General features: G+C 36.6%; 1 protein-coding gene across 1 annotated transcript; it reads left to right on the top strand.

Moving 5' to 3' along the window:
* LOC107728222 (mitochondrial import inner membrane translocase subunit TIM50) lies at positions 1 to 27,754 on the top strand. Its single transcript, XM_016538321.1, has 11 exons — positions 1 to 246; positions 1,210 to 1,369; positions 2,042 to 2,073; positions 11,886 to 11,907; positions 17,490 to 17,548; positions 17,659 to 17,778; positions 21,274 to 21,378; positions 22,195 to 22,293; positions 26,536 to 26,692; positions 26,780 to 26,886; positions 26,970 to 27,754. The coding sequence occupies exons 1-11, from the start codon at positions 43 to 45 to the stop codon at positions 27,066 to 27,068; spliced, it is 1,164 nt and encodes a 387-aa protein (XP_016393807.1). The 5' UTR covers positions 1 to 42; the 3' UTR covers positions 27,069 to 27,754.
* The last annotated feature ends 133 nt before the right edge of the window (positions 27,755 to 27,887 follow it).

Genomic DNA, 27,887 nt, shown 5'->3' with positions numbered 1-27,887 from the left:
CTTTCCACTCGCGCTCCGTGTGCTAGCTGCATCATATTCAAGATGTCGGCGGTGTCTGTGTATCCCATGTGTGTCCGGGCGAGCCGGGGCCTCCTCAGACTGAGGCAGGGGGCCAGAGGCTCCACAGCCCCTGCGGCGCTGGATGTTGTCAGGGCTCTCTCCGCGGACACGTCTAGTAGCAGTGCCACAGGAGGACTGGCCCAGGCAATACTGCAAGAGAGGCTTCAGCAGCAGCAGAAAAGCCAGGTGAGCGCTATGACCGCCTGACATTCATACATGACAGGGTATTAGACAGCCAATTATCGTGTTATGGAAAAATATTTACATTCTTACATGTTAGTACTTAGGCGTTGAGTATGTTGATGAATAAAAGACCAAAATTGTCAAATGGTTTTGTCTGATTAGTAAAAGTTGACAGGTGGTGGTTTGAATGAAGTCAGACAGGCAGTCTGTGTTATGTATGACAGAGCAGTATCATTGATTATATTTTTCACATCATCAGTGCGTTATATAACATTTATTCTTGAATACGTAGCATTATAAATGGTTGTAAAGGACAGAGCTGGATTACAAATGCTAATTATATGAAGATTCTGAGTTTCTGTAAAGCTTGCCATATGACATAATAATCAGAAAAATGTATTACTTTTAAATGGAACAGTTTATTGACGCTTTAGACAAAATATTTGTAAAAAATCTTAAAAGTATACATGTGTTTTATATTTTGTATCATATTTGATACATCAGGCTTTTATGGTTGTCATGTTGATAATTTAGAGGCCTTCTGAATTCATGTTTTAAATATTATAACTGTGACATGCTTTATAGGGTTAAACTTAGTTTGTTCATAATGCAAAAAATGCAACTTTACAATTGAGTGTAGTTTAAATTTTCTTTTTTATGACTTTCACATTGGAGCTGTGCCATACAAGGTCAGAGCCCACTTTTGACTGTTGAATACAGAAAAGGGCTGAATGTCTGTCAAAGGACAATGGGACAGCTCCTCAGACCATTCAAAAATAATGGAATTGGTGCATATTAGGAATTAGTCACTCACAGAAATAAATATTCAAACTAGCTGCTGTGTAACATTCCATGTTTAAGATGGGACTCTTGTTGAGAAATTCACTTAAAACTCATGGTTTGTCAGTTAATGCTCATGATCCCAGGCAGCTGTAAAGTAGGATGCTTTTGACACTTCATTCACAGGGCCAGCCTCCTCCAGAAGGTGATTACTCTGATCACAAGAAAAATGAACAGGGTGAGGACAAAAAACAGAACGAGAACACGGCATATGCTAAGAAGGTAGTCCTTCGGTTAGCAGGAATTATGGGTCTTGGAAGCACAGTCGGCATCATGTACATATTCGGTGAGTTTGCCTGTTGCTTTCTTTCGCTAAGGGTGGGCACCAATGCATTAGAATTGTATAAGATTGAAGATTTTCTTTGAACATTGTTGGATTATTTGAAAGTTTTGTGACTGGTGTGTTCGGATTATTCAAAACATTTTTAACTGGCAATGTTGGATTATTGGATTATTCTGTGGATTGTTCTGGATTATCATGAGGGTTTTTGGATGTCACTTGCTATTGTATTTTGTATAAAAATATCATATGTGCTACTCTGGTTATTATTATTATTATTAATACTTTTTGTTTGGATTAAGTTGTGGTAATGGTAAATATTTATTTAACTTGCATATGTCCTGTCATTTATTTGTATTTATTTGTGTTTTTACTTATTAACCAACCATTTAAATTTTTTTTGCATTTAAGTCCAAATTATTATTTTACTTAAAAAGAATTAAATAATGAATTGATAAGGGTATAAAATTGTATGTGTAAAATATCAGAAATGTTATTGTGTTTATGATGAGTTGTGATATTTTCAAATAAAGATTAATATGTGTCAAAAAAGCTAAGATAAGCTTGTAATATCTATTAGATATTTAATATCTCATTTAATGTTTTTTTTTTTTTTTTGCTTAAACTCTTATCTTGAAATCATGACAAAAAAATTTCTGGTTTGTTTCTGTTCTCTAGGTAGTAATTCTGTGGATGAACAAGGAAATAAGGTAAGCACGAATTTTCACAAAATCAGGTTTTAAGACTTAAATGAAATGACCCATACATCTTTTGTACATATTCTAATGAGCTATGAATTTCACCACCGTATCAAGAAAGAGAAAAAGTTAATACAACTTTAGCTGAATAGATTTAATTAGCAGCCTAAAAGTATCTTAATGGTGATAGTTTGTCATAACACTTCCCAGCTGTCCGTCTTTTCCCTCCGTTTTTTCTAATATGGTAATTTAATATGCTCTAAGCCGCACTATTTACCATGGCACACTTTCTCACCTGCACTCCCCCATCAGTCTCTTTTGCCTGGCAGACAGTTCAATCAGGTATCAGTGTGAAGATTTTCACTCTGTAGGGCACACTTCTCAAAAGTGCTGTGAATTTTCTTTCTTCAGTGAGCAGACTTCTAGCACCTCTCGAGGTGGCCCACTTCAAACGACTCTATTTACAAAGACAGTCTCACAGGAGACCAGAGTGAAATGTGCTTTGATTGTTGGTGTTGCATTTTGTACCTCTCTTTCCTATGCGAGAGACCTGTGCTACTGTAATTGTAGCTTGACCACGATGTTGTGACAAGAACCAACATTTTGTTTTTTCATTTCATATTCTCAATGTCATAGTGAATTAGTACTATATATTGTCATTTCAATGTTCAATGTCTTCACCCAAAAAAGAAAATTCTGTCATTATTTACTCCCTTTTCATTCCAAACTTGTATCTTTTTAAGGTGCTAAAGGCCTTAGAGCTCGTAAATGAGCATTTTATGAGCATATTTGTCTTATAAAAGATCAAATTAGCAAGGTTTTGTAATGTTTCTGGAAGCCACCCACCTTTAAAGAGGCACACTTCACAAGTAGATGCCAAATGCACCTAGTGTGGAGGCATGTGCCAGAGGTGTGAATTAAAAAAGGTGTTCACTTTAAAGAGCACACCTCCACCTTTGTTAGACATCCTGTTTTGTTACCTGCTTAAGTTAGAGCTCACTTGTAAGGGCACACTTCACTGGTCAGTGTGATCTCACGGAAGTTCATAGGGCCGTTGGTGCCTGATCGCACACCTCATCCATTATATTGGTTGGGTTTCATTGTTCTCAGCTCTTGTGATCTTATTGTGAATATGAGACCTTCATCCTGTTCCCGTACTGTAAATTTTTTCCTCCGTCTCAGGGACTGGCTTTATGATCAGTCTGACACTATCTTTCTGTAAATTACTAATGGAGAATGAGAATAGACCTTTATAGCAGAAACAATTGTACATGTACCTACCATACACTACCATTCAAATGTTTGTGGTCGGAAAAACTTTTAAGCTCACCAAAGCTGATCAAAAATACAGTAAAACAGCATGTTGTGAAATTTTTTATATATCTTAAAATGTACTTTATTCATGTGATGGTAAAGCTGAATTTTCAGCAGCCATTAATCAAGAAAACAGTTGTGCTGCTTTATATTTTTGTGGAAATCATAAAATAGCTTTGATTAATAGAAATTTCAAAAGAACATAATATATAAAAATTCATAAAAATATTTTGAGACATTATAAATGTCTCTACTGTCACTTTTAATGAATGTTAGAATATTAATGCATCCTTGTTTAATAAAAGTATTAATTTTGTTTTTAAATTTTTTTTTAAAATAAAATAATGACCCCAAACTGGGGTGTGTTACTATGTGTTTTATATATAATTCTATGCCTCAGTTTCTTAACTCTTTCTGTCAGAAAGATCTGTTAGCTCTAAAAACAAATTATTTTTTACACCTGTAAATGGACTGTAAAATTGTTGTGGATAGACAAATTATGAGCAACATTACGTTAACCTAAATTTAGTGCTGAGATTATTTGTTAAAACTTTAAATAAGATTCAATTAGTTAACATTAGTTAATGCATTGGGTATCATGTTTACCCAATTCAACTAGTAATGAACATCAATTTTTTGATAGCATTTATTAATCTAGATTAATTTCAGTTCATATACTATTGTTCAATTGTCAATTTATGTTTGTTGAACATAATACATTACTGTTCTTTTATAATATATTTTTTATAATTTTGCAGATTAACATTTATTAATCTAGATTAATGTTAATTAATGCTTTAAAAACAGTATTCATTGTTATCTTATAATACCTGATGCATTCGTGAAGTAAAAAAAAAAAGAGGAAGTCAAAATGGAACGCTTTGGTGTTGTTAAACAAAAAGACCAAAAACCTGTTTTGTTTACTGTCTTAATTTTATTATGTAAAGCACTTAACTGTTTTTAGTTACCACTACTTAAAGTAGCTAATAAAATACTTGGCAAATATAGACTCCTGAGAAATGTAAATGCATGCTTGGATGAATAAACAGATATGCAGGTGAATAAAATAAATTCAAATGCTTGTTTAATTTAAGCAAATAAAAAAATTGACTGTCTTTGGAGAACTAAAAGTACGATTAAAGTTCATTGTCACAAACTGATTATATCTTGTCATATCTGGTTGAGTTTACTGTGATCTTTAAAATCTAAGTCTTCTTCCTGCATTGTTACAGTGAACCCAGACAGTATTTGGACACTTAAAGGGATAGTTCACCCAAAAATGAAAATTATGTCATTAATTTCTCACCCTCATGTCATTCTAAACCTGTAAGACCTTTGTTCATCTTCGGAACACAAATTAAAGTGCCCCCATTATGCCATTTTTAAAGTTCCTAATTAGGGCTGAACGATTAATTGCATTTGCGATAATATTGCGATATGAAAAAACGCGATTTTTCAACAGCAGAGGCTGCGATTACACTCAGTCACGTGACACGTGAGAGTAAAGAGGTGTGGTCGACTTGAAGATCGATTGGTGTATGACATCAAAGTACGGCGAGAGAAAGCATGGGCTTATTTTAAGAGATCTATTTATTATCTCTTGCATATTTAGTATTGCTCTTTAATAAAGAAAAATTACTTCTTATCCGATTACTCGATTAATCAATGGAATAATCTGTAGAATACTCGATTACTAAAATCGATAGCTACAGCCCTAGTTGCAAATCATTTTAACTTTGTACTACTGTGATTGTAGTTGTTAAATAAAAATGTCATTCATATCAATTTATGCATCACCTAATTTCATCGTAACATATAGGCCTGGCCTACAGAAAAGAACATTTATGTTTAATCTATCTAATAGTGTGTTGGTCATACTATACAATGATTTATAGCTTGTCTTTGTTGAATAATACAGAACATAAAGAGCTTTAAAAAATAATTGCATATTAAATCGCAGTCGCAATATTGGTAAAAAAAAATCGCAATTAGATTATTTTCCAAAATCGTTCAGCCCTATTCCTAATATTGTTTTGGGAGGCTCCTATAACAGGTTTACATGCATGCAATGTCAAAAAACACTTTAGTTTTCTCATAATATACATTTAATTTCACCGCATTTCTCAATTATTCGTAAACGATTCGTACAAAGCAGTTCGAAGAATCAGTCTCTCTAAACCCCTCTGTGAGCTTACTCTGCTCTGATTGGTCAGATGGCTTTGTTATTGGTCTACCACGTATAGCAGGTGTCGGAAACGATACGCCCATTGCCATAACTGAATGACAGCTCTGGAGAGAATGTATAGAGAGAAAGATGGTATCGATTTTACCTTATAAATTCGAGCCTGAGTCCGATGATGAAACGTCTAGTTGACCAACCAGACACTGATTCGCAAGCACAACTGGAGCATTGTCATTGTTATAATTTATTTAGGTGCACATGTGGGAACTATATGCCAAGCGAAGGTGAAAACCTCTGCTGCCACGAAGTACGACAGGTAGTATTTCTGCATTAGTTGAGCATTAGACACCTATTTTATAGAGAATTAAATTAATTTTGAACGATTGCTAGAAAATATAAACATCAATTATTAATCATACTTACAGGTCAAGTTTCAGAGGAGCAATCTGGTCCAAATAAACTGCAGGGAACTGATACATCTCTCAAGAGCAAGTGTTTTGTGTATCCCGCGTTGAACTCCCTGAGATTAGAGAAGCAGTCGTCAGTAAAATGACAGGAACACAACAAAATATTAGGGTTGTACTGCTGTGGTATCGTTGAAAAAAAAATGTCAATCACTGATTTTTTGCAGCCTCATCATTTGGAAGTGAAAATAAAACAAAAAATTTACTTTTTACATCGTCTTCTCGACATGAAGTTAACCACAGAAAGCTACAGTGCTTGAGGGCGGGTCAAGTTGTTTGCGGCCGAAGTGGGATTCGTATTCCAGACGACTCGTTTAGGTGATTCAGAGTCGATTCGTTTTTTTTTTTTTTGGAGAAACAATTACTTTATTTACCGTGCACTGTCATCTTCACATCTTTGCAGATAGTTTACATTCACAGACAACTACATTACACACTGCATGAAAGGGCAATATTCGAAATGGCATAATAAGGGCAGGGCACTTTAAGAAATTTTTGATGAAATCCGAGAGCTTTCTGACCCTGCATAGACAACAACGCAACTGAAACGTTTTATGGCCCAGAAAGGTAGTAAGGACATCGATAAAATAGTCCATGTGACATCAGTGGTTCAGCCGTGATGTTATAACGTTACTTGAATACTTTTTGAGTGCAAAGAAAACAAAAATAATGACTTTATTCAATCATTTCTTCTCTTCTGTGTCAGTGGACGCGTTCACCAGAGTACAACGACACATGCGTGTGGTGTTGCTGACGCAAGAGCCTGTGTTCTGACGTAGAACACAGATGCGCTGCACCTTGTTTACAAGCAGTGAAATGCACACGCATGTGTCGTGGTACCGTTGTGAATGGCTGCGGAGACTTTGCAAGAGAGAGATTATTTGAAAGATAGGTATCAAAGGTAATGGTTTGCTAAATATTGAAGCAATTTCTCACACATTTCTTCAGTAATGTGAGCTTCTATAAGTACATTTGCAGGAACCTTTTTGATCATATTGGAAAAATTGGGTTTCAAAGGGATTGCCAGCTCTCCTAACCATGGGATTTGGACCCAACTGTTAAGGTGTTCATTTTCAGACCTCTTTGGTTTAGTGTCCACTGCACAGACACACTTTTCACAGCATGCCGGGTGAGATCACAGGTGTCACCTCATTGCCGCTGTGCTCTATAAACCACACACCTTTCAAACTCTCTTTAAACTGTGGCATGTGCTGGGCTAAGGTGTGTTCATGGGAAAATCTGGTTTGCTGGTTCCACCTCTCCTGGTCTGCTTGCTTCACTTATTTCAAAGGTCACACTTTAACATGTGCATGCGACCACATAGGAGACAAATGTGAAGTATGCCAGACCTTTTGTTGTAAAAAATTATCACCTCTGCCCGCTCCAATTGGATGTCAATTAGGTGACAATGTGGGACTGGAAACCTGGCTCTCTTCCCATAGACAGGCTGTCATATGTCTGTCTTTTTTTGCCATTAGTACATTTACTTTTAAATGTAAGACAGAAAATGCTTAAAGTTTAGTACCATTTTATTTCCAATGTGCTTTGAACTTTTTAAATATGTTTTTACAATTTTATTTGTTTGTTCTTTGAGGGATTGTGTAAATTGATTTGAGCTTGTTTTTACTTGTTTTTACCATTTTATTCATTCTTTGAGGGGTTGTATAAATTGCTTTGAGCTTATTTTTAAATACAGTATGTTTTTACTATTTTTTTTCCCCCCCAGAGGAGTCGTGTAAATAGCTTATTTTTACTTGTTTTTGTAAAATTTTATTTATTATTTGAGGGGTTGGGTAATTAGTTTTGAGCTTATTTTAAAATATGGTACCTTTTGCTGATTTGTTTTCTCTCTCTCTCTCTCTCTCTCTCTCTCTCTCTCTCTCTCTGAGGAGTTGTGTAAATTGCTTTGAGCTTATTTTTACATTTTTGTTTTCTTTTTTTAACATTTATTCTTTGAGGGGTTGTGTAAATTGCTTTGAAGTTCTTTTTAAATAACTTTTTAACCATTTTATTTATTTATTTTAATCGTTGTGTAAATTGTTTTAAACTCATTTTTATATTCAGTGATTTTTACTATTTAGTTTATTTTTGGGAGGGCTTGTGAAAAAATGTTACCATTTTGTTTTATTTAAGGTTTTTTTATTTTTTTGAGGGGTCATGTAATATGGTGGTTCAAAGCTGGTAACCCAAAGTTCCCCAGCTCAATCCAACAATCTGGGGGCTGGAAAAAAAATTCCACTGTTCCTGGTCATATGGCAATATGATTGACATCAGCGATCATTTTAAATTGGTCATATGATGTTGCTAAAAAGAACATTATTTTGTGTATTTGGTGTAATGAAATGTTTATGCGGTTTAAGGTTAAAAAAACACATCATTTTCCACATACTGCACATTATTGTTTCTCTATGCCCCGCCTTTCTGAAACGTGTTACAGATCTTCTTTATGCACCAAGAGCTTGTAACACTTCAAAGAGAAAGGAAAAATTTAAATCGCATCATATGACCCCTTTAAAACAATACAGTATTTTAGGCTCTTAGACATTTTTAAAGGAACCATCCCTTTAAGGGCTTACCTTTCACATCAGTGTGCTATGTGTAAAGGCTTGTGGTGTTTCCTCGGGAAGATTGCTGCCTCAAAGCTTGAGTTCCTCACACGTCTGTCACTGGAGCTCCTGTAGGCTGTGGATCACTTTAAATGGGCACACTTCTCAGACAGTTGAGATTTCGTAAGAGTTGTGAATGGAGTGTGCCAGGCCTTTCAAGGCTGAGTCACGCTTCTCATGCCGAAGACACCGGCGAGACTTTGCTCATTAGACTTCTTGCCAGAAGGTCTTGTCATCCTGCCAGAGTGTTTTGGAAATTGTTTGCACCTTTTAGTTATTGAAAGTTTCAAAAGAACATTCAGCCAGTTTAGCCTGTAACGGTAAAGTGTGGGAAAGCCTGCAGTGAATGGATTGTTTGTCATCTACCACTGTTACACATTTGACATCAACACACATTTTGCTTGATTTATATATTTAAAAAATAAGTGGTTGGCTGTTGTAATTTCCAGCGGGTAGTAACCGATTTTATGCTAGAGTTTGGCTCAAGGACTATTTTGAAAGCAGTAACTTTCATCAAAGCCATAGCCTTCAAACAGACTGTTTATCCAGCATTTGTCATGTGAATTAAACCTTTTAATAATGTCCTACAGTTACAAGTGACTTAAAGGACACACTAAGCACAGGTGTCTGGTTTAATGACCCTTTTGGCTCGCTTGCCTTTTGGACAAGTGATCTCCTAACTGGGCACACTTCACATGTAGTTAAGACCTTGTTGGAGATATATGTGGAGTGTGCCAGGCTTTAGGGTGCCATTTTTTACAGCCAGTGTTCTTAATTGAAGTGCACTTAAGGGAGGTGACAGCGTGAGACCAAAGGCTGAATCCTCTTCTCATAGAACAGAATTTAATCTTTATTGGTGCATATAATGGCCACAATGGCTGTTGGAGTTTGTTTCTGTGCCTCAGCATGTGCCGTGTTAGCACATTTCTTATTCTTATTATCAATGTTGAAAACGGTTGTGCTGCTTCATATTTTTTTGTGAATACCTTGATACAAAAGAACATTATGTGACAGTTTTTGGTAAGACTGGTGTCTTTAATGAATAAAAGTATTTATTTTATTATTATTTTTTTAATAATCTTACTGACCCAAAACCTTTGAAAGGTAGTGCATATCCACCTGGAATACTAATGTATGTTAAATAGCAGTGTGTTTGTGGGTAGTTAGTTACTAGTTAGTGCTCTCTGTGTGGTTACAATGCTTTCATCTTCAGTCAGTGGCTGTGGATTCTCTTGGAATAAAAATTCATAATTTAGTCATAGCGAATGAATAAAATATTTTTGCTTGCATGCTCATTTGGTAGAGGCACACTTGCATATACTGTGTTATTTCCATAACCATGTAGTTTATCCATTATTTTTTAACAATATGGCTTTATTAATATAAACAACAATCTCTCTTTGTATTATCTGTCGTCTTTATCTCTTTGCAAGCAGTGACTGAAACATAAAGTGTTCAGCCAAAAATGTAAACTCTATACTCATTTACTCATCCTTATTTCACTCCAGACCTGATTGCATTTCTTTCTTCCGTGGGGCACTTTGCAACATGTTCAGGAACCAAATAGTTTTGGTAACCATTGACTGAACTTGCATGGGGAAAAAAACACACAGACGTTTCTCAAATTATCTTTTCAGAGAAGAAAGTTTCACAGAAGAAAGTCGGTCAAAGAAGTTTGGAATGACATGACTGACTTAAGTCAGAAAATGTAGTTCACCAGCAGGGGGCAGAGTATGTTCTTCATTCTCAACAACGTGTTGAAGATTGTCTTAACTCCATTGATTTATGCTTTTTGTGACATTTATAATTGAGTGACGTTTGCATGTGATGAACCAGAAAACTGAGGCTTGAGTCAGAATTTTCCCCTTCAGCCCAAAAAAAGCACTTAGTCTTTTGTTTCTGCATACTGGCTCTGTGCAGTTTTGTCCAGTGGAGGGCGCCAGAGCTGTTCCTGTACAATTAATGAATGCATTAGGAGAATGACAGAGGTTAGAAACAGGCCCTTTGCCCAGGTTGTACTGTTAACCATCCCACCAGGCAGCATGTGGTGGTCCTGGACCCCAAGAGGGGGAGAACCTGCTGACAGATGCAGCTGAATATTCATTGGTTTGGTGCTTATTGGTGGACTAATGTGCATTGTTATTAAAGAGATTGCTTACACAAAAATGAAAATTCTGTCATTAATTCCTCACCCTCATGTCGTTCCAAATCTGTAAGACGTTCATCTTCGGTACACAAATTAAGATATTTTTGATGAAATCTGAGAGCTTTCTGACCCTGCATAGACAGCAACATAGTTGAACCATTTTATGGCCCAGTGCCTTGTTTGCATGCAGAGGAATGCACACGCATGCGTCGTTGTGCTCTTGTGAACACAACACGGAAGAGAATAAATTGTTGAATAAAGTCGTTATTTTTGTTTTCTTTGCGCACAAAAAGTATTCTCTTAGCTTCATAAAATTAAGTTTGAACCACTGACGTCACATGGACTATTTTAACGAGGTCCTTACTACCTTTCTGGGCCATAAAAAGTTTCAGTTGCGTTGCTGTCTATGCAGGGTCAGAAAGCTCTCGGATTTCATCAAAAATATCTTTATTTGTGTTCCGAAGATGAACGAAAGTCTTATGGGTTTGGAATGACATGAGGTTGAGGAATTAATGACAGAATTCTCATTTTTGGGTGAACTACCCTTTAAAAGACCAAAGAACTATATATTTTTACATTTAATCTCTGACAGTAATATGCCAAAAGGTATTTTAGCTGTGCCTGATGTGCCATGTTCAGTAATAGATCTTCTACCTGGAAGAGGGTGCTGTGGTCCTGTGGTTATTTATTATAGTTAACTAAACTAAAATTTGAACTAAACATTAACTGAAAAAATAAATATTTTTAGCTAGCTGCCAAAGCAACATATCTCATTTTCATTTAGTTTAACATGATACACTGCAATAATTAAAACTAAAATAAAAATTTATATATAATATAAAAAAATATATAGACATAAAAAATAATAAAAATAGCAAAAATGCAAAGCAAAATTACTAAAACATAACTAAAAGGAAAACGGAAAATAAAAAATAACCTGTCATTCTAAAAGAATCAAAAGAGTTTTATCCAACTTTTTACTGCTAATTTGTTGTTGTATTTCTAGTTTGTGCAGGCACTATCCTCATACCCACATGTGATGACTTGATGTACCAGTGTGCATTAAAAACAGGTCTACTTGTATCTCACCTCTTTTCTTTTTTTTTTTCCAGATTCCAGATGAGTTTGATAATGGTAAGTCCTCCCCTTATCTGAACACATGTAAGGCCCTGAGGCAGTTATTAAATATTTTATGAAAAAATTTATAAGACAGTTTAGTTTCACTTTAAGTGGATTTAAAGGCACTGAATGCATAGCTCAAAGCTCAGAAGGAAGTTGGCATGACAAAAATAAAATAGAGACCTTCAGTCTACAAACGTCAAATGCTGTCATTCCCCATCCTTTTGAATGCAGAGTATTGTTCGCCCCCTCACACAGCCCTTTTTAGCAGATGAGGACCCTTCTGGCCTGCATGTTGTGTGTTTGTTCACCTGTCAGGTTAGCATGGCACATGATGGATTTCTGGTGCCATGCAGCACCTTTTACCCAGTGCCAGCGGGTGTCAGCCCACTTCACAACCAAATGTTTCATGGGACTGAGCCCCTGCACATGGCCCCTGCAAGCATCAGTCTCTCACATACCCAGATTGGCCCTTAACCAGTGGCATGTGGCGCATGTGCCAGTTCATATTGGCAGTTGTTTCATCGCTTTCATTCATGCTACATTGACTCTTAATTGTGGGTTGTTGAATTATGAGGCTTGTGCCTCTTTTTTCAGTTTTAAAGGGATAGTTCACATACAAATAGAAATTCAGTCACCATTTAATAACCGCTATGTTGTTCCAGACCTGTATGACTTTCTTTCCCCTGTGAAACACACATTGTGAATTTTTAAAGAGTGTCAATTTTTTAACCTAAATTTTACATTTGATGTCTTTTTTTTTTTTGTCATTTTGGAGCTTGAAACTCTGTTTCCTATTTCACTTAAAGGGGTCATATGATGCAATTTCATTTTTTCCTTTCTCGGGATGAAGAGCGGACCCTTGATAGGCACCGTCCTCAGGGAGAGGGGACATGGCAAACAGGTGTGCCTCCAAAAAACCTTTTCTGCCTTGCCAAGAGACGGCATTCAATGGAAGACGCTTATATACACATCCTGCGCCAACCCACCCTCTATCAAAACCTGCATCACTCAATTTGTACGAGATGGCAGCTGGCCAGTGGTATAATTTATGGAGCCACATGGTTTCGTACTTGTGTTACTGGTATAAAGTGTGGAGTGTAATGTAACGACAGGTTTACCCATCACCTGGGTCTGATCTCTGAAATGACAAGTGTAGTCTTGTTTGCAGTGGTAACGCGTGGATTCAGATCAGGAGGAGGGGTTGTCAGGAGGAGGGGTTGTTTTGCTTGGGCTTAAACACACAAAGATTTCATCACCAACTGATAGCAACAACAATAATCAGGAAATAAAAAGAGGAGGGTTTGTGTAATGCTCAGGTATGAAAGCTCACTTTTCTTTGAAGGCATTACGCTTATTGTTATCTGTTATCCCTTGTTAGTCTGCCAGGCATGGATCTCAGAAACTTGAAAATTCAAAGAAAAAAAGTATGTAATCTTACAGCCCATTGACATCTTATAATAACTATATTAGTGTCCAGACCAATAGCCGATAACTTTCGGTTTATTAAAAGAGTGTGCTGCAATTTTATCATCTGCCACTTACATATTCAAGTTCTTAAAACTCTCAAATTCTGATTGGCTGTCAATGTTTTTATCGTTAATCAGCTGTAAAAAAAAATCATTCTGAAATTGATTTCAACGATTTCAGTTCCTCTTTGTCACAATCATTATAATTGTGGTGGGGACTATGCTATTGGGTTAGTTCACCCAAAAATGAAAATTAGCCTGTGTTTTACTCGCCCTCAAAGCATCCTAGGTGTATGTGACTTTCTTCTTTCAGACGAATCCAATCTGAGTTATATTAAAAATTGTCCTGGCCCCTCCAAGCCTTTCAATGGGCATAAGCTGGTGTTGGTTGTGAACAGTTCAAAAGACGTGAAATAAAGTGCGCGCATCCGTAATAAAACGTCCCTCACACAGCTCCGGGGGGTGAATAATGGCCTCCTGTAGAGAAACCATGCATTTTTGTATGATAGATATCCATATTTCAAACGTAATAAACAATTTTTTCTCACTTCCGCTGACTGTCATACGCGGAAGGCTTTCCGGCGGATGACGCAAGACATCGACGTTGTGTGATAAGTGACGAACGCCGTTCACGAATTAGAAGTACAAAACGATGATTTGTAAAGAAACATGTCAGAGGATTTCGATATAAGCCAAGAGGAGACTGGTTTTCCTTTGCTAAAGTAAGGAAACTTTGTTTCCTTTGCTCCTGCATTTCTCAGAGGCGCGCGTGCTGCGCATACGTCTTACGTCATCCGTCTGCATGTCTTCCGTGTATGACAGTCAGCGGAAGTGAGAAAAAGTGTTTATTACGTTTGAAATATGGATGGAATATCTTACAAAAATGCATGGATTCTCTACAGGAGGCCTTTATTCACCCCCCGGAGCCGTGTGAGGGACGTTTTATTACGGATGCGCGCACTTTATTTCACGCCTTCTGAACTGTTGACAACCAACACCCGCTTACCACCATTGAAAAGCTTGGAGGGGCCAGGACAATTTTTAATATAACTCCGATTGGATTCATCTGAAAGAAGAAAGTCACATACACCTAGGATGCTTTGAGGGTGAGTAAAACACAGGCTAATTTTCATTTTTGGGTGAACTAACCCTTTAAATAATTAGAATAATTATTAAAACTTATGGTCACCAAGGCTGCATTTATTTGATAAAAAATGCAGTAAAAATAGTAATACTGTGAAATATTATTACAATTTGAAATAAATAGTTTCTATTTGAATATATTTTAAAATGTCATTTATTCCTGTGATGCAAAGCTGAAATTTCAGCAGCCATTACTCCAGTCTTCAGTGTCACATGATCCTTCAGAAACTATTCTAATCTGTTATCTCTTGTTATCAATGTTGTGCTGCTTAATATTTTGTGGAAACCGTGATAAATCTTAAAAAAAAATGCAATTTATTTGAAATAGAAATCTTTACAATCTTTAACATTATAAATGTGTTTACTGTTACTTTTGATCCCTTTAATGCATTTTTGTTTAACAAAAGTACTGGTATCAGTTTCTCAAATAATTTTGTGTTCAACAATTTTTTCTTTTTTTTACATTTACTGAATTCATATTTGAAGTGAAAATTGAAAATGTTTCTCTTCAGGTTTAAACATATATTGTTATTCCAGTAGTCTAATACACACAGTATATATGGGTGTTTACACATAAACATATTTAGCTGTCTTAGTATTTAAGGAAGGCCTTAAAGATATATTGGACAACCACTACTTCTGATTATATCAGTTTGGAGAAAAGAACAGAATCAGACTCGTAGAGTTGTCCTGGTTATAGGGAGTGATAGGTTAGTGGGTCAGATTTGTTATTTCGTCCTTAAGCACAAAAAGCCTCCAATACTCAAATCAAACAAACGGTGAGCTGTAGATGACCCAGGAAAACACGAGCACGAGCCTGGTACTCTATCCATAGGACAGTTAGATCCCCATATGACAGCAATGAGAGAGGGGTGGCAAATAAAGACCACTTTTCACGGCTGGAGAAAGGAGCGATTGACAGGTAGTAAAAAAAGCAAGAGGCTCCCAAAGAAAGGGATGGAAGAAAGGCAATTGAGTAATGGCCTTTGGCAAACAAGCGAAGCATATGCTAACCCAGTGCAGGATTAAAGGGAGGCCTTTGTGTCCAGAGGCCTAGCCATCGATCTTCCTCTCCCTCCCTCCTTGCCTGAGACTCAAAGGACATCCCTCCAGAAAGCCTGTGAAAGCTCTGTGAAGCAACAATGGGACTCCTCGCATTTACACTGACAAACAAGGTTAGCACAAGAGACTCTTCAAATTGCACCCAGTTGTTTTACGCTTTTCAGGTGTCGTCTTGAATCAGTCTTGGTAACGGTTCTTGCAACTGTTCACCCCTTGTATTGATCTTGGCCTTGTGGAGAAGGAAGGGCTTATGCCGGGACAGATGTGGCAGTTTGGATGGAGTTAAACAGCCGACTAAGTCGATGTGAAGAGAATAAACTTTCTCTGAACACTCCATTGGAAATCATACAAAAAGTAAAATAAATGGTTACGCTACACTACCGTTCAAAGATTATTTTTATTATTATTATTTTGATCAAAAGTGGCAGTAAAGACATTTTCTATCTCAAATAAACTATTCATCAGCTAATCCTAAAAAAATTTTTTTTTAATCATTTTAATGTTTCCATAAATATATTAAGCAGCACAAATGTTTGCAACATTGATAATGATAAGAAATGTGTGACACTGAAAACTGGAGCTGCTGAAAATTCAGCTTAGCCATCATAGGAATACGTTACATTTTAAAATATATTCAAATAGAGAATGGTTATTTTAAATTGTAATAATATTTCACAATATTTCTGTTTTTACTGTATTTTTAATCAAATACATGCAGCCTTGTTGAGCATAAGAAACCATTTAAAAAATCTTACTGACACCAAACTTTTGAACGTTAGTGTAAAAACGAACCAACTGTCATTATTAACTAATGTTGTTCCAAAAGCATGTGATGTTTTTTTTTCCAAAAAGAGTTTTTCCAGCTCCCAATTTTGGTATGTTACAAAAGCACCATAAAAGTAGTCAATATAAGTCTCCTAAAGATATACAATTGGTTTGTATACATTTTAAGTCATTATTCACTCTGGAAAAAAGGAATTCATACATCTCGGGTGCCATATTTGATCTCAGAGTTGCATAATTAAATAGTTCGTAAACAAAGTTATTGAATGGCTTTCGAGCACTTTTATGGGGGGAAAACTGCTTGAGGGTTCTTTAAGATTTTTTGGGAGGTTCCTCAAAGCAAGAATGTCTTCAGAGCATTGGTGAGGAAGTGACAACATTTTGGGAGAACTATTCATTGTTCAACAGGTGTTTGGTCTGACACAGCTTCATGTTTGCTTTATAAATCCATTACTTTACAGAAACAAATCTGTTTTGCTGATACCATATATATGTCACCTACTAACACCACCAATGTCTCCCTTCAATATGACGAGACGTCCATCTCATCTCACTCATTAGTCTCAAGGGAAAGCTTATTCCATTGGAGGCTGCCAACAGGCACATGCTCCCTCATAGAGCACAAACACCCCCCCTCCGAACTAATCAAACAGGGGAGAAAAGGAGGGAAAGGGCTCAAGCGGCCAGAGGAAAGAGTGTTTAAGCAGTTTATATTGTCCCTCCCCCCATGTCTCCCAATCAGCCTCCTTCCTCGTGCCCTGATGTTGTTGATGGGGTCCCTTGGCGGGTCTTAACAGACGCACAGCGGGCCAGTCAGGAGGCGCGTGGAACCTGTGCGCCGCCACTTTATCTGTCCTTTCTGCCGCTTGAGGTGGCATGTGGTGACTGGAAGGAGCTGAGGCCATGAAATGGGGCTAATAACTTTACTTTGAATGGGGATGTTGTAAATTGTCTTGAAGTGGCCATTATTGTAGGATGTGTTGATGTAACTATTATCAGTAAGCTATTAATGGTTTAAAATGACTTAACATTTTATATTTGCATTTTATACAGTAAGTTGAAGACAATTGAGGAGTTAAAATAAACATAAATAATATGAAAAAAAATTGGCTTGACCAGTCTGATTTCTCTGTCCTCTAGATGTTCCTGTCATCCAGCAGCTCAGAAGAACCTTCAAATATTTCAAAGATTACCGACAGGTTAGAGCATATAGAAAATATTCCTCATTTATATCTGCATAAGAAAGATATATAATATCTTTTTTTTTTAAATATAAAATAAAACCGTTCTCTTTCTGTTTCTCTGTAAGATGATCATCGAGCCCACAAGCCCAAAGCTTCTCCCAGACCCTCTGAGAGAACCCTACTACCAGCCCTCATACACTCTAGTGCTGGAGCTCACCGATGTCCTCCTTCATCCAGAGTGGTCGGTAGGTGTCAGCTCAATTAAAATAACCACGAGAGCACCTGTATTTGAGGATTGAGGAAAGACCAATGCACACTACTGTTCAAAAGTTTCAAAAGGGGTCAGTAAGATATTTTTTTAAGAAATTAATCATTTTATTCAGATGCGACATATTTCTCAGAACTGACAGTAAAGACATTTATAGTGTTACAAAAGATTTCTTGTAAATGCTGTTATTTTGAACTTTATATTCACCAAGGAATCCTAGAAAAAGAATGTATCAAGGTTTCCAAAAAAAAAAAGACAACACAATGATTTCTGAAGGATCATGAGACACTGAAGACTGGAGTAATGACTGCTGAAAATTCAGCTTCGCCACCATTTACCTTTACCATTAAAATAGAAAACAGTTAAATTATAATAATATTTCACCATATTACTGCTGTTTTCTGTATTTTTAATCAAATAAATGCAGCCTTGGTGAGCAAAAGACACTTCTTTCAAAAACTTTTAAAAATCTTACTGACCCCAAACTGTTGAATAGTAGTGTAATCGGATGTTTCTATAATTTTTTTTTCTCTCATATTTTACTTTACTTATTCAATTTTAATGGACTAAAAACTTAACACTTAACATCACATAAGTATGACTAAAAAAGACATACATTTTTAAAAAGTGCAATTAATATGAGCAAATAAACTCTATGGAAGCCTGTTTCCAATTAAAAAAATAAAATAAAAAGCATCTTTATTTCTAGTAATTTTTCAAACACCCAATGTGACTTTTTTTGTCATTTCAATTTGTATCTCAAATACCTTTCATTTTTTTTCTCTGAGTTGGAAAAGGGTTCTGCATGTATTATAATTATAAAATGCTATTTAATATAGTTTGAGGTGGACGTAGAGTGTCACACCATAGACCATGTCAACTACCCGTGAGCCACCTTGAGCTGCGGAACATGCACTTCACATTCTCAGATCTATATTTATAGATCTAACACGAAGGCTGCATTTACACTGGCACAAAAAAATCCGATTTTTTTTGCTCACATCTGACACAGATCGGAATTTGTTGCACACGTGTAAACACAAAAATCCACACGAGATCCGATTTTTTTTTTCGCATCCGATCTGAGCCACTTCAAAATGTGGATTTTAATTGGATACATATCTGATATCTGGACATCCGACCTACGTCTAAACACACGCATCCGATTCCCTGCAGAACTCCCAATGCGAGGGTGACAAGTTTGCCCATAAAGATAGCGTTTTAATGCCGTTGTGCTGTATGCGCTCGGATTTTATTAAGATGGAAACTTTAAAAAATTGCACATTCAGGAGCTGGTTTTCAACCCCTGCCCTGTGAATTTTATAAATACAACAGCTTCGCTACTAAAAGCTACATTATATTTCTTAGCAATGAGGTGATAACTTTCCCTTGTTTGCAAGCTTCACTCTCTCTCTCTCTCTCTCTCTCTCTCTCTCTCTCTCTCTCTCTCTCTCTCTCGTTAATTCATTCGAATTCATTTAAATAAATATCATCTTGGCGCTACTTTATTTCACTAAAGAATCCTACCTCTAACGAGCTGTAGATAAAATAGCATACCAAATGAAAATTACCGTAATTTTCCGTTATTTATCCGTTCAGTCAGATTTTGTGCTGCAAAACATCCATGACAGCTGTTGTCCATGCTGGCAAATAATAATGGTCACTCGATGTGAATTATATAAATAATTTTAATAGCACGGCCATTCAAAACCAGAGGGTCTACCATGTGCATATAAAGCGATCACTCACAATCATTTTGGGCGGGAATTAAACACAGATATCGGATACCAGTCGTGTCTAAATTGAATGTAAACAGACGGGCCAAAAAAATCGGATATGGTTCTGTGCGTTATAGACTTCCAGTGTAAATGCAGCCAAAATGATTTTGAAACCTAGATTGGTTAGATTGATCCCCTGGTAAACTTTTCGTGGCCGTTTAGTTCCTACACTGTATAATGTGTATTTTTGTGCACTCAGATCCATTCCAGACTGCAATAAAATGTCTCTATTTGATCGGTTTGAATTACTATTAAACAACCCTTAGCTTATCAGTTTATTACAAACTGTCCTTATCAATTTCTGTTGATCATATGAGGCCATCTGGAACGCTGTTTTGGGCCAGCCACCTGCTCCCTCCTCCCCTTTGTTCCCTCTACCTGGCCAGCTGTGAGGGAAGGGCCACACACAGGTGACAGGTGGAGCATAGCCGGCCTGTAACCTGACACACCTCAGCAGACTGTTTCCGTGGCGCATAGCACAGTGATTTTTGTTGAACCTGAAGCTTTGTCTGAGACTGTACTCTTTTTGTTTTTTTCTGACATGTATTCTCGGGTATAAGTGTTCAGTGCCACATAAAAGCGCAATTAAAGTATCTGTTACTCTAAACTATACAAAAGTATGGGTTCTGTCTCACAGTACAGAAGAGTTTGTTGAGTTTGATGCTTAAATACAACTAACTTGACTAAAGACATATATTTAATACAATCAATTGTGAAAAATGCCTCTTTGCTCTGCCTTTACTCTACAGACTGATGAGCGCAATAGTCAGGCTCTTGCTTTCCAGTAAATGATTGAGAAAGGCTGTACAACAGCATGTTTGATTAAAAATGTATTCCAGATGGGCCGTCTAAAGATGTTTGAGATTAAATAGCAACACACAAGAAATCTGAAACACCACCTATGAGCAAAACACGTCATAGATTGCATAAGGAGACCAGCAGTGGGCTGCTAATGGCAAAAATCTGTTACCTATTATTTCCTTTTTTCCTGAATGCATTAAAATAAATTTTAAAAATACATTACCTTTCAAAAGTTCAGGGTCAGAAAGATTTCTTTAAAATGTTTTCAAATATGTCTCTTTTGTTCGCGAGGGCTGCATTTATTTGATCAAAAATACAGGAAAAACAGTAATATTGTGAGATATTATTACAATTAAAAAATCTTCTATTGTAATATATTTTAAAATGTAATTTAGCTGAATTTCCAGCAGCCATTACTCCAGTCTTCAGTGTCACATGATCCTTCCTTCATTTTAACATGCTGATTTGCTGCTCAAGAAACATTTCTTACTATTATCAGTGTTGAAAACAATTGTGTTGCTTAATATTTTTGTGCAAACATAAATTTTTTCAGGATTCTTTATTGAATAGAACGTTCAAAAGAACAGAATTTATTTGAAATAGAAATCCCTTGTAAAATGATAAATGTCTTCACTGTCACTTTTGACCCTTGCTGAATAAAAGTATTAATTTAATAATTTCTTTCAAAAAATGGTACTGACCCCAAACTTTTGAACGGTAATGTAAATTTACATACAAACTGAGCAGTTAAATACAAAAATAGCCAATAAAAAAAGATTCATTATTATAATATTATTATATTATTATAAAATATTAACTATTAAAATAATGTTAATGAAAATGATTGTTTATGCTGTATTTTAATGTTTTCTGGATCTCCTCTGCCCCTCTAGTTGGCCACTGGCTGGCGTTTTAAGAAGAGGCCTGGCATAGACTACCTGTTCCAGCAACTGGCCCCGCTCTATGAGATAGTCATCTTCACATCAGAGACGGGCATGGTGAGTCCCAGTGGTGGTGAGGACTGACTATTTACCACAATAGTGCATACACTGTTTCAGTTGCAGTTGAAAGGAAAAGTTTCTTGAACCCTGCTTAGCGTTGAACCCGCTTACAATAGATGCTATTTTGGGTACAGTGGCACACCTACTTGTCTGTTGATTCAACAAACACACAGTCTTGTGCTCAAATATAACGTTTCCTAAATGATGCCATCAGTGTGAGACCTTTAGTCTGCTAGTGTTTGTGTGTGTCTGTTGTTGATTTGTTGGTGTGGCACACTTGTAAAGTCATGCAAATGAGCCTTGTTTTGATTGAACAGCCATTTGCTGCTGCTGTGGATTTGTTTTATTCTAATGCATGCAAATGTCAATTCAGCATTTTAGCTGTGCAAAAAATGGCCCATCCACTGTCTTGATGCTTCACAAATTTTAGAGCAACTAGCATTTGTCATTTATGCTTTTGACAATATTGTATAGCTAAATGGTATTATGAGTAACTTTAAATGTCTTGATTCCACTATATTACGTTTTACTTTACTTAATGGAATAGTTCACCCAAAAATGAAAAATTGTTGAAAATCTACTCAAAACTCAGGCCATCCAAGATGTAGATGAGTTTGTTTTCTCATTTTGAGATTTAGAGAAATTTAGCATTGCATCACTTGCTCACCAATAGATGCTGATGTTTTTATCAGCTATTTGAACCGGGACTCATTCACTGCAGAGGATCCATTGGTGAGCAAGTTCTATATTTCTCCAAATCTGCTTCTGATCTGATTCCTGAACACATAATATTGTATGTTTGTGTGTGAGCAGACGGCATACCCCTTGATTGACAGTATAGACCCTCAAGGATTTGTGATGTACCGACTCTTCAGAGATGCCACACGCTACATGGAGGGCCACCACGTTAAGGTAAACTTCACAATCTGCTTGTCTATTCATCTGCTTCTCGATATCATGCTTTGTTGGTGATGTGTGCAAACTCACTCTCAGTATTTAGGACACTTCTCTGTTCCAGTGTCCGCCACTTACCATAAAAAATTCAGCTGTCTGGTATTTCACCCCTACATGGCCACGAGTCTTTTGAGTCACAGTATTTGAGATAAGCCATATGTCGCATAACACTGAAATATTTCACTGGCCTCAGAGAGATGCTGCTCGTTTAACCATAAATTATAATGTTTTCTTGTACAGATGTTGATAGTTTGGTTTCACCAAAGTCTACGTGTTCTGGGGAAACTCATTCATAGAACTGTGAAGTTTCAAAATGTGCTCATTTTCATGCTAAAATCCTGATTCACAGACGTACATTTGCTAACTTCCTAATTTCTTACAAATGGCAATGAGTAAAGCTCCTCCATGTGTATGTAATACAGTATTGCTCAAGATCCCGCCCCATGGGCCCCCCTCTCCTGAGTGACCCGGGCAACATTATGGCGCGATACCCCCCGTGTCTCTTCTGCATGCCGTCCTTCTGTTCACCCATTGATTTCCCCACTGCTATGTCCTTATTCTTTTTTTCTTTTCTCAACAGCCCAAGACAATAGCAGTTTCTTCCCCTCCTCCTCCAATCTTTCTTCTCAGGCCTCATTAACCTTCTGCCCCCTCCTTTTTCCTTCGTTAGGCCGTCCGTCATTACCTAAGCTTTCTCCTCATTAGGTTTGTGAATGGTGCACAACGCTTAAGATCAAATTTACTATTGCATTACAGTGTACAAATTCAAATTCTGTTTTAAAATCAGCTTTAGCAACAATAATCATATGCAGTGTCACGTTGCTGAAGGGCATTATTTATTATTTTATTCTTTATTATACACTATTATTCAAAAGTTTGGAGTTACTGAGTTTTTTTTTTTGGTAAGAAATTAATACTTTTATTCAGCAAGGATGCATCCAATTGATCAAAAGTGACAGTAAAACATCTGTAATGTTACAAAAGGTTTCTATTTTAAATGAATGCTGTTCTTTTGAACTTTTTATTTCTGAAAAATATATTCAGCTTAATATTTTTGTAGAAACTAATACAACTGTTTTCAGCTTTTTATAATAATGAAATATGTTTCTTGAGCACCAAATCTGCATATTTGAATGATTTCTGATCATGTGACACTGAAGACTGGAGTAATGATGCATTTTAATGCATTCAGGAATAAATTACATTTTAAAATATAGTCAAATAGAACAGTTGTTTTAAATTGTAATGCTATTACACAATATTACTGTTTTTACTGAAGTTTTGATGAAATAAATGCAGCCTTGGTGAGCATACGAGGCATCTTTCAAAAACATTTCAAAAAATGTATAAAACATTGTAAAGTAATTCTTTTAACTCAATTTCTTTAATTGCATGTTAAAGTACTATTATTAATCTCAAGATATTACATTTAAACTTGTAGAACACGTTTGCTAGTAATGGACTAAAACAAATTAGAGCAAATGTCTTTTGATCTCAATTTGTTTTTGTTTTGCGTTTTATAAAATAATTATAATATTTATAAATAATTACGTTTATTTTATGGTGGATAACTGATCTTATTGAAAGTATATACTTTTTTCGTCTACATTTAAAAAACAAAACAGAAATGAAAATAAAATAAAATAAAAAATCAGTCATTAATCAAAGTAAATTGACACAGTATTATAATGTATAGTATGAAAAATATATATTCATTCATTTTGAGATTTGCTAAAGCATACATTTAACAGTGTTTTTAAATTTAATGTGCCGAATTTAAATGGTTAAAATTTCATACACTCACGTTACTTCATAGCTGCTTCTGATCGTACAGAAACAGACATGAGTGTATGCATGTGTATTTGCGCAATAGGTCTTCGCTTCGGTCACATTTCACCACTGCCTGTCTGGCCTTATCCACACCAGACCCCCATCAGCACTCTCTCTCCATCCACCTTCTGCCAACCCACGTTTAATTCACTCCGCTTGACCCTCCTCCCCTCTCCTCTTCTCTCCCTCCCTCACCTCCCATCTGGCTCTCAGAAGCGGGTGGGGGAAGGAGCAAACAAGTCGGATAAGTGTGTCTTCTAAAGAACTGTGAAAGAAATACTGCTGATGAAAGAATTAACAACTTATACACTTAGGAAAAGCAATGAGAAGTGTGAAGAAAACTGGTGCCATGACAAGATTGATACTAAAAGCCAAAGCAGCATAATGCATTTTGGGCCAGCATGAACTTGATCGCTTTGAGCGATGCATGACGGAAAGGTTCCCTGGTATTTATGTAAAACTCAACTGTGCTCAGTTTCCCAAGGTAGCCTTTCTGTGAACCGTTTGGTACAGATATGACACCAGTAGATGCTGCTCCCCACCCCCAACACAGAAAGGGGGGCGGGACGGATTTGATTGGCAGGTGTGTAGCGTGGCACGTGTGTATAGTTAGCGGCACGCTTCCTCCGGCTTGTGCTCCAATGTTTCACCTGGGGAATTGGAGAGACTGTTTGACTCGGCAACATGACACACTTACGCCCGCTGCGTTACATGGCTCTGGTCACACACACACACACATTTAAGATCAAATACACGCTAGCTGCATAAACATACTAATTATCATTAGGTTTCACATAAACATACTAATTATCATGAGGTTTCACATTTTGAATGTGATTTAGATGCCATTAAGGTCACGTGTAGCAATAATCCATAAAAATCTCATTACTTATACATGCACGCTCATACACTCAATAACAAATACAGTGAAACACACTCTCATTCCCGGTGGGGTTCAGGGCGTCCCTCATAGGGAAGGCAGATATGGGTAATTTATTGTAAATGCTACGGAGTGTGCCACCGTCAAGAGGGCTTTCTTTTCAGGGCCCCTCCATCTCTCGCACACGCAATTTTTTTTTTCGGTCCTTCAGGGGGATGCTGATGACCTCAGTGATAGAGAGAGTGCAGCGTCCCTGTCCATCTGCTCTGTCGGACCACCACTGAGACAGCTGGCCCGGAGAGAGTGTGTGTTTGTGTGTGAGCGAGCTGGTGAACGCCGGGGCCAATGGGCTGGTGTTAAGTCTTTGCACCCCTCCACAAATGCATAGGTGTAAATATGGTTCGCATCAGTGTCACAGAAACGTTTGGGGGTGTGAGAGGTCACATTTAACCTCAATTTGTATGTATAGCTGTGATAAGTAGACTGGAGCTAGTTTACTAGATGTCAGGGCTATTGAAGCAGTAGGCCGCAAGGGGCTGAGCGGTGATTTTGCCACAGGTAAGGGGTGTTTTGGGGATTTAACCATAGTAAAATCACTGTACCACACAGCCTAGAGTGGCTTTTATCACATTGTTGTTGCTAACATTCATTTTAATAAAAAATAAAAAAAGACTGCTGTGTTCAGCATATATACAGATAGATACAAGTCTAAAAATGTAAAGTAAAATGTAAATGAAAAAAATAATAGTTGTATATAATATGATTATATTATAAATAGAATTCAAATATATTAAATATAATTTAATTTGTATAGTTGCATATATATTTCTATTTTTATATTCTTCATTTTGTTAGTTTTTTATCATTAAAATGATAGCAACAGCAATAAGCAGTATTTCAAGTACATTATCTTTGAAGCATATTTTGATGAACTCCTTTTTAGTTGATTCTTAAGAAAAGATTTTTAATGAAGTGAGACCATATTATCAAAGAAACTAATAAAATTATTTAAATGAAATTTGTTTATATATATCTATCTATAAATACTGTATAGATAGATTAATTTACCTTTCATCTTAGTTTTTTTTGTACTTTTTCTGTTTTTTCTTGCCATGAATAAAGCTGTGGTAGCTGGCATGGCGCGAAGTTATAAACAAATAAACAATATATATATAAACATCTATAAAAATACTAATTATATATTAATTTAATCATGTATGTTTTTGTACATTATATTATATATTTAATATTTTAAGAAATTATTATACTTATAATTTATGTATTAAATAATTGCTTTTGTCTAATTTGATATTTTATTGTCATTTTTTATTTTGTTTTAGGTTTAAAGGTTTAACTCTGGGATATTTTACTTGTCAAAACACCTTGCACATTTAAAACTTTTTTTTTAAATAACCTTGTTGGTAAAAATCAGTAGATGGTGCATACGCTTAAATGATATTCACTAATGACACTAATTGTTTGTCCTGCAGGACGTGTCTTGTTTGAACAGAGACTCCTCTAAAGTCATTGTGGTGGACTGCAAGCGAGAGGCCTTCGGTCTACAGCCTTTCAATGGCTTGGCACTGCGCAAGTGGGATGGCAACTCAGAGGATCGCACACTCTATGACTTGGCTGCTTTCCTTAAAAGTGAGTATGCATGTGTTTGAAAAGAGTTCCGGGCAAATGGGAGTTTCATTTGTACAAATCATTTGACCAATTGTAAATGGTGTGTAGCTATAGCCATCAGCGGAGTGGAGGATGTACGTTCAGTGCTAGAGAACTATGCCCATGAGGAAGACCCCATTGAAGCCTTCAAAAGAAGACAAGCACAGCTTGCACAGGTACTCATTACATTTCTTTTTCCTTGTCAGATGGCATATAAAGTGGTGTTTACTAATACTGCATGAATGTTTCTCACGTACAGGAAGAAGAACAGAGACTTTCGGAGCTCGCGCAACAGAAGAAACAGGGATTTTCTTTAGGTGCCATCGCAGGTCGTCTCTGGTCCCGGAAGCAGCAGTGAGGACTCGTCCTGCTCACACCCACCTGAAACAGCCCCGCCTCGACTGTGACCAGCCACTGAGATGAGGATCATAGTCAAACAGGTGGACAGTGTATGTGGGAGGGAGGGAAAATGGGAGCAGAAGGGCATGTGGAAAAAAAACATCCAATCAGCTGCACTGAAGAGATGCTACCTTCCAAAAGACGTTCCATTCCTGTGGAAAATAGCACTTTGTGGACAGCAGATATGGTGCCATAATGTATGATCTAACTGATTAGAAATTGTTTCAGGGTGGTTGGACCAGTTCCTGTCCACTTCTTGGCTCCCTTATCTCTGCAAGAACAAAGAACTGCATAGCACCACGTGAACTGAAAAACTGATGCTGTTTCCATCAAGTAGATCCTATTTCAGACCCATAACTGTTGCTGTAGGCAATAGCCGGATATTAGACTTCAAAAATGTCTGCTCAGCACACGGTGCATGACGCAAAACCTTGGATTTGTGTTCATGCTACCAGTGAAACTGTCTTTGTCATGGTGATACTGTTGCAGTGTTGAAGAGAACCGAACAAAGAGCTCAATCTGGTGCTATTTCTCTTCACGACAGAAATGGCCCATCATGTCTGAGGATGTGCTTGTGGAACGTTCTTTGTATTGCTTTTGTTGTGAAACACCCAGAATATATCCAATAAACAAACCATAACATAATGCGTGTGTAATGTTTTGCCATGGTATTTTTTTCTGTGCTTAAAGGTGTCATCCAGAGCAAATCAGCTTGAATTATATATGCTTTAAATGATGAACTTGTGTTTATTATTAATCATAATTTGTTATATGGCAG

This window comes from Sinocyclocheilus rhinocerous, unplaced genomic scaffold, assembly GCF_001515625.1.
Source record: "Sinocyclocheilus rhinocerous isolate Xijiao unplaced genomic scaffold, SAMN03320098_v1.1 scaffold2895, whole genome shotgun sequence".
Lineage (NCBI taxonomy): Eukaryota > Metazoa > Chordata > Actinopteri > Cypriniformes > Cyprinidae > Sinocyclocheilus > Sinocyclocheilus rhinocerous.
Note: the sequence above shows the minus strand (reverse complement) of the source record. Positions and strands in the feature narration are given on the sequence as shown.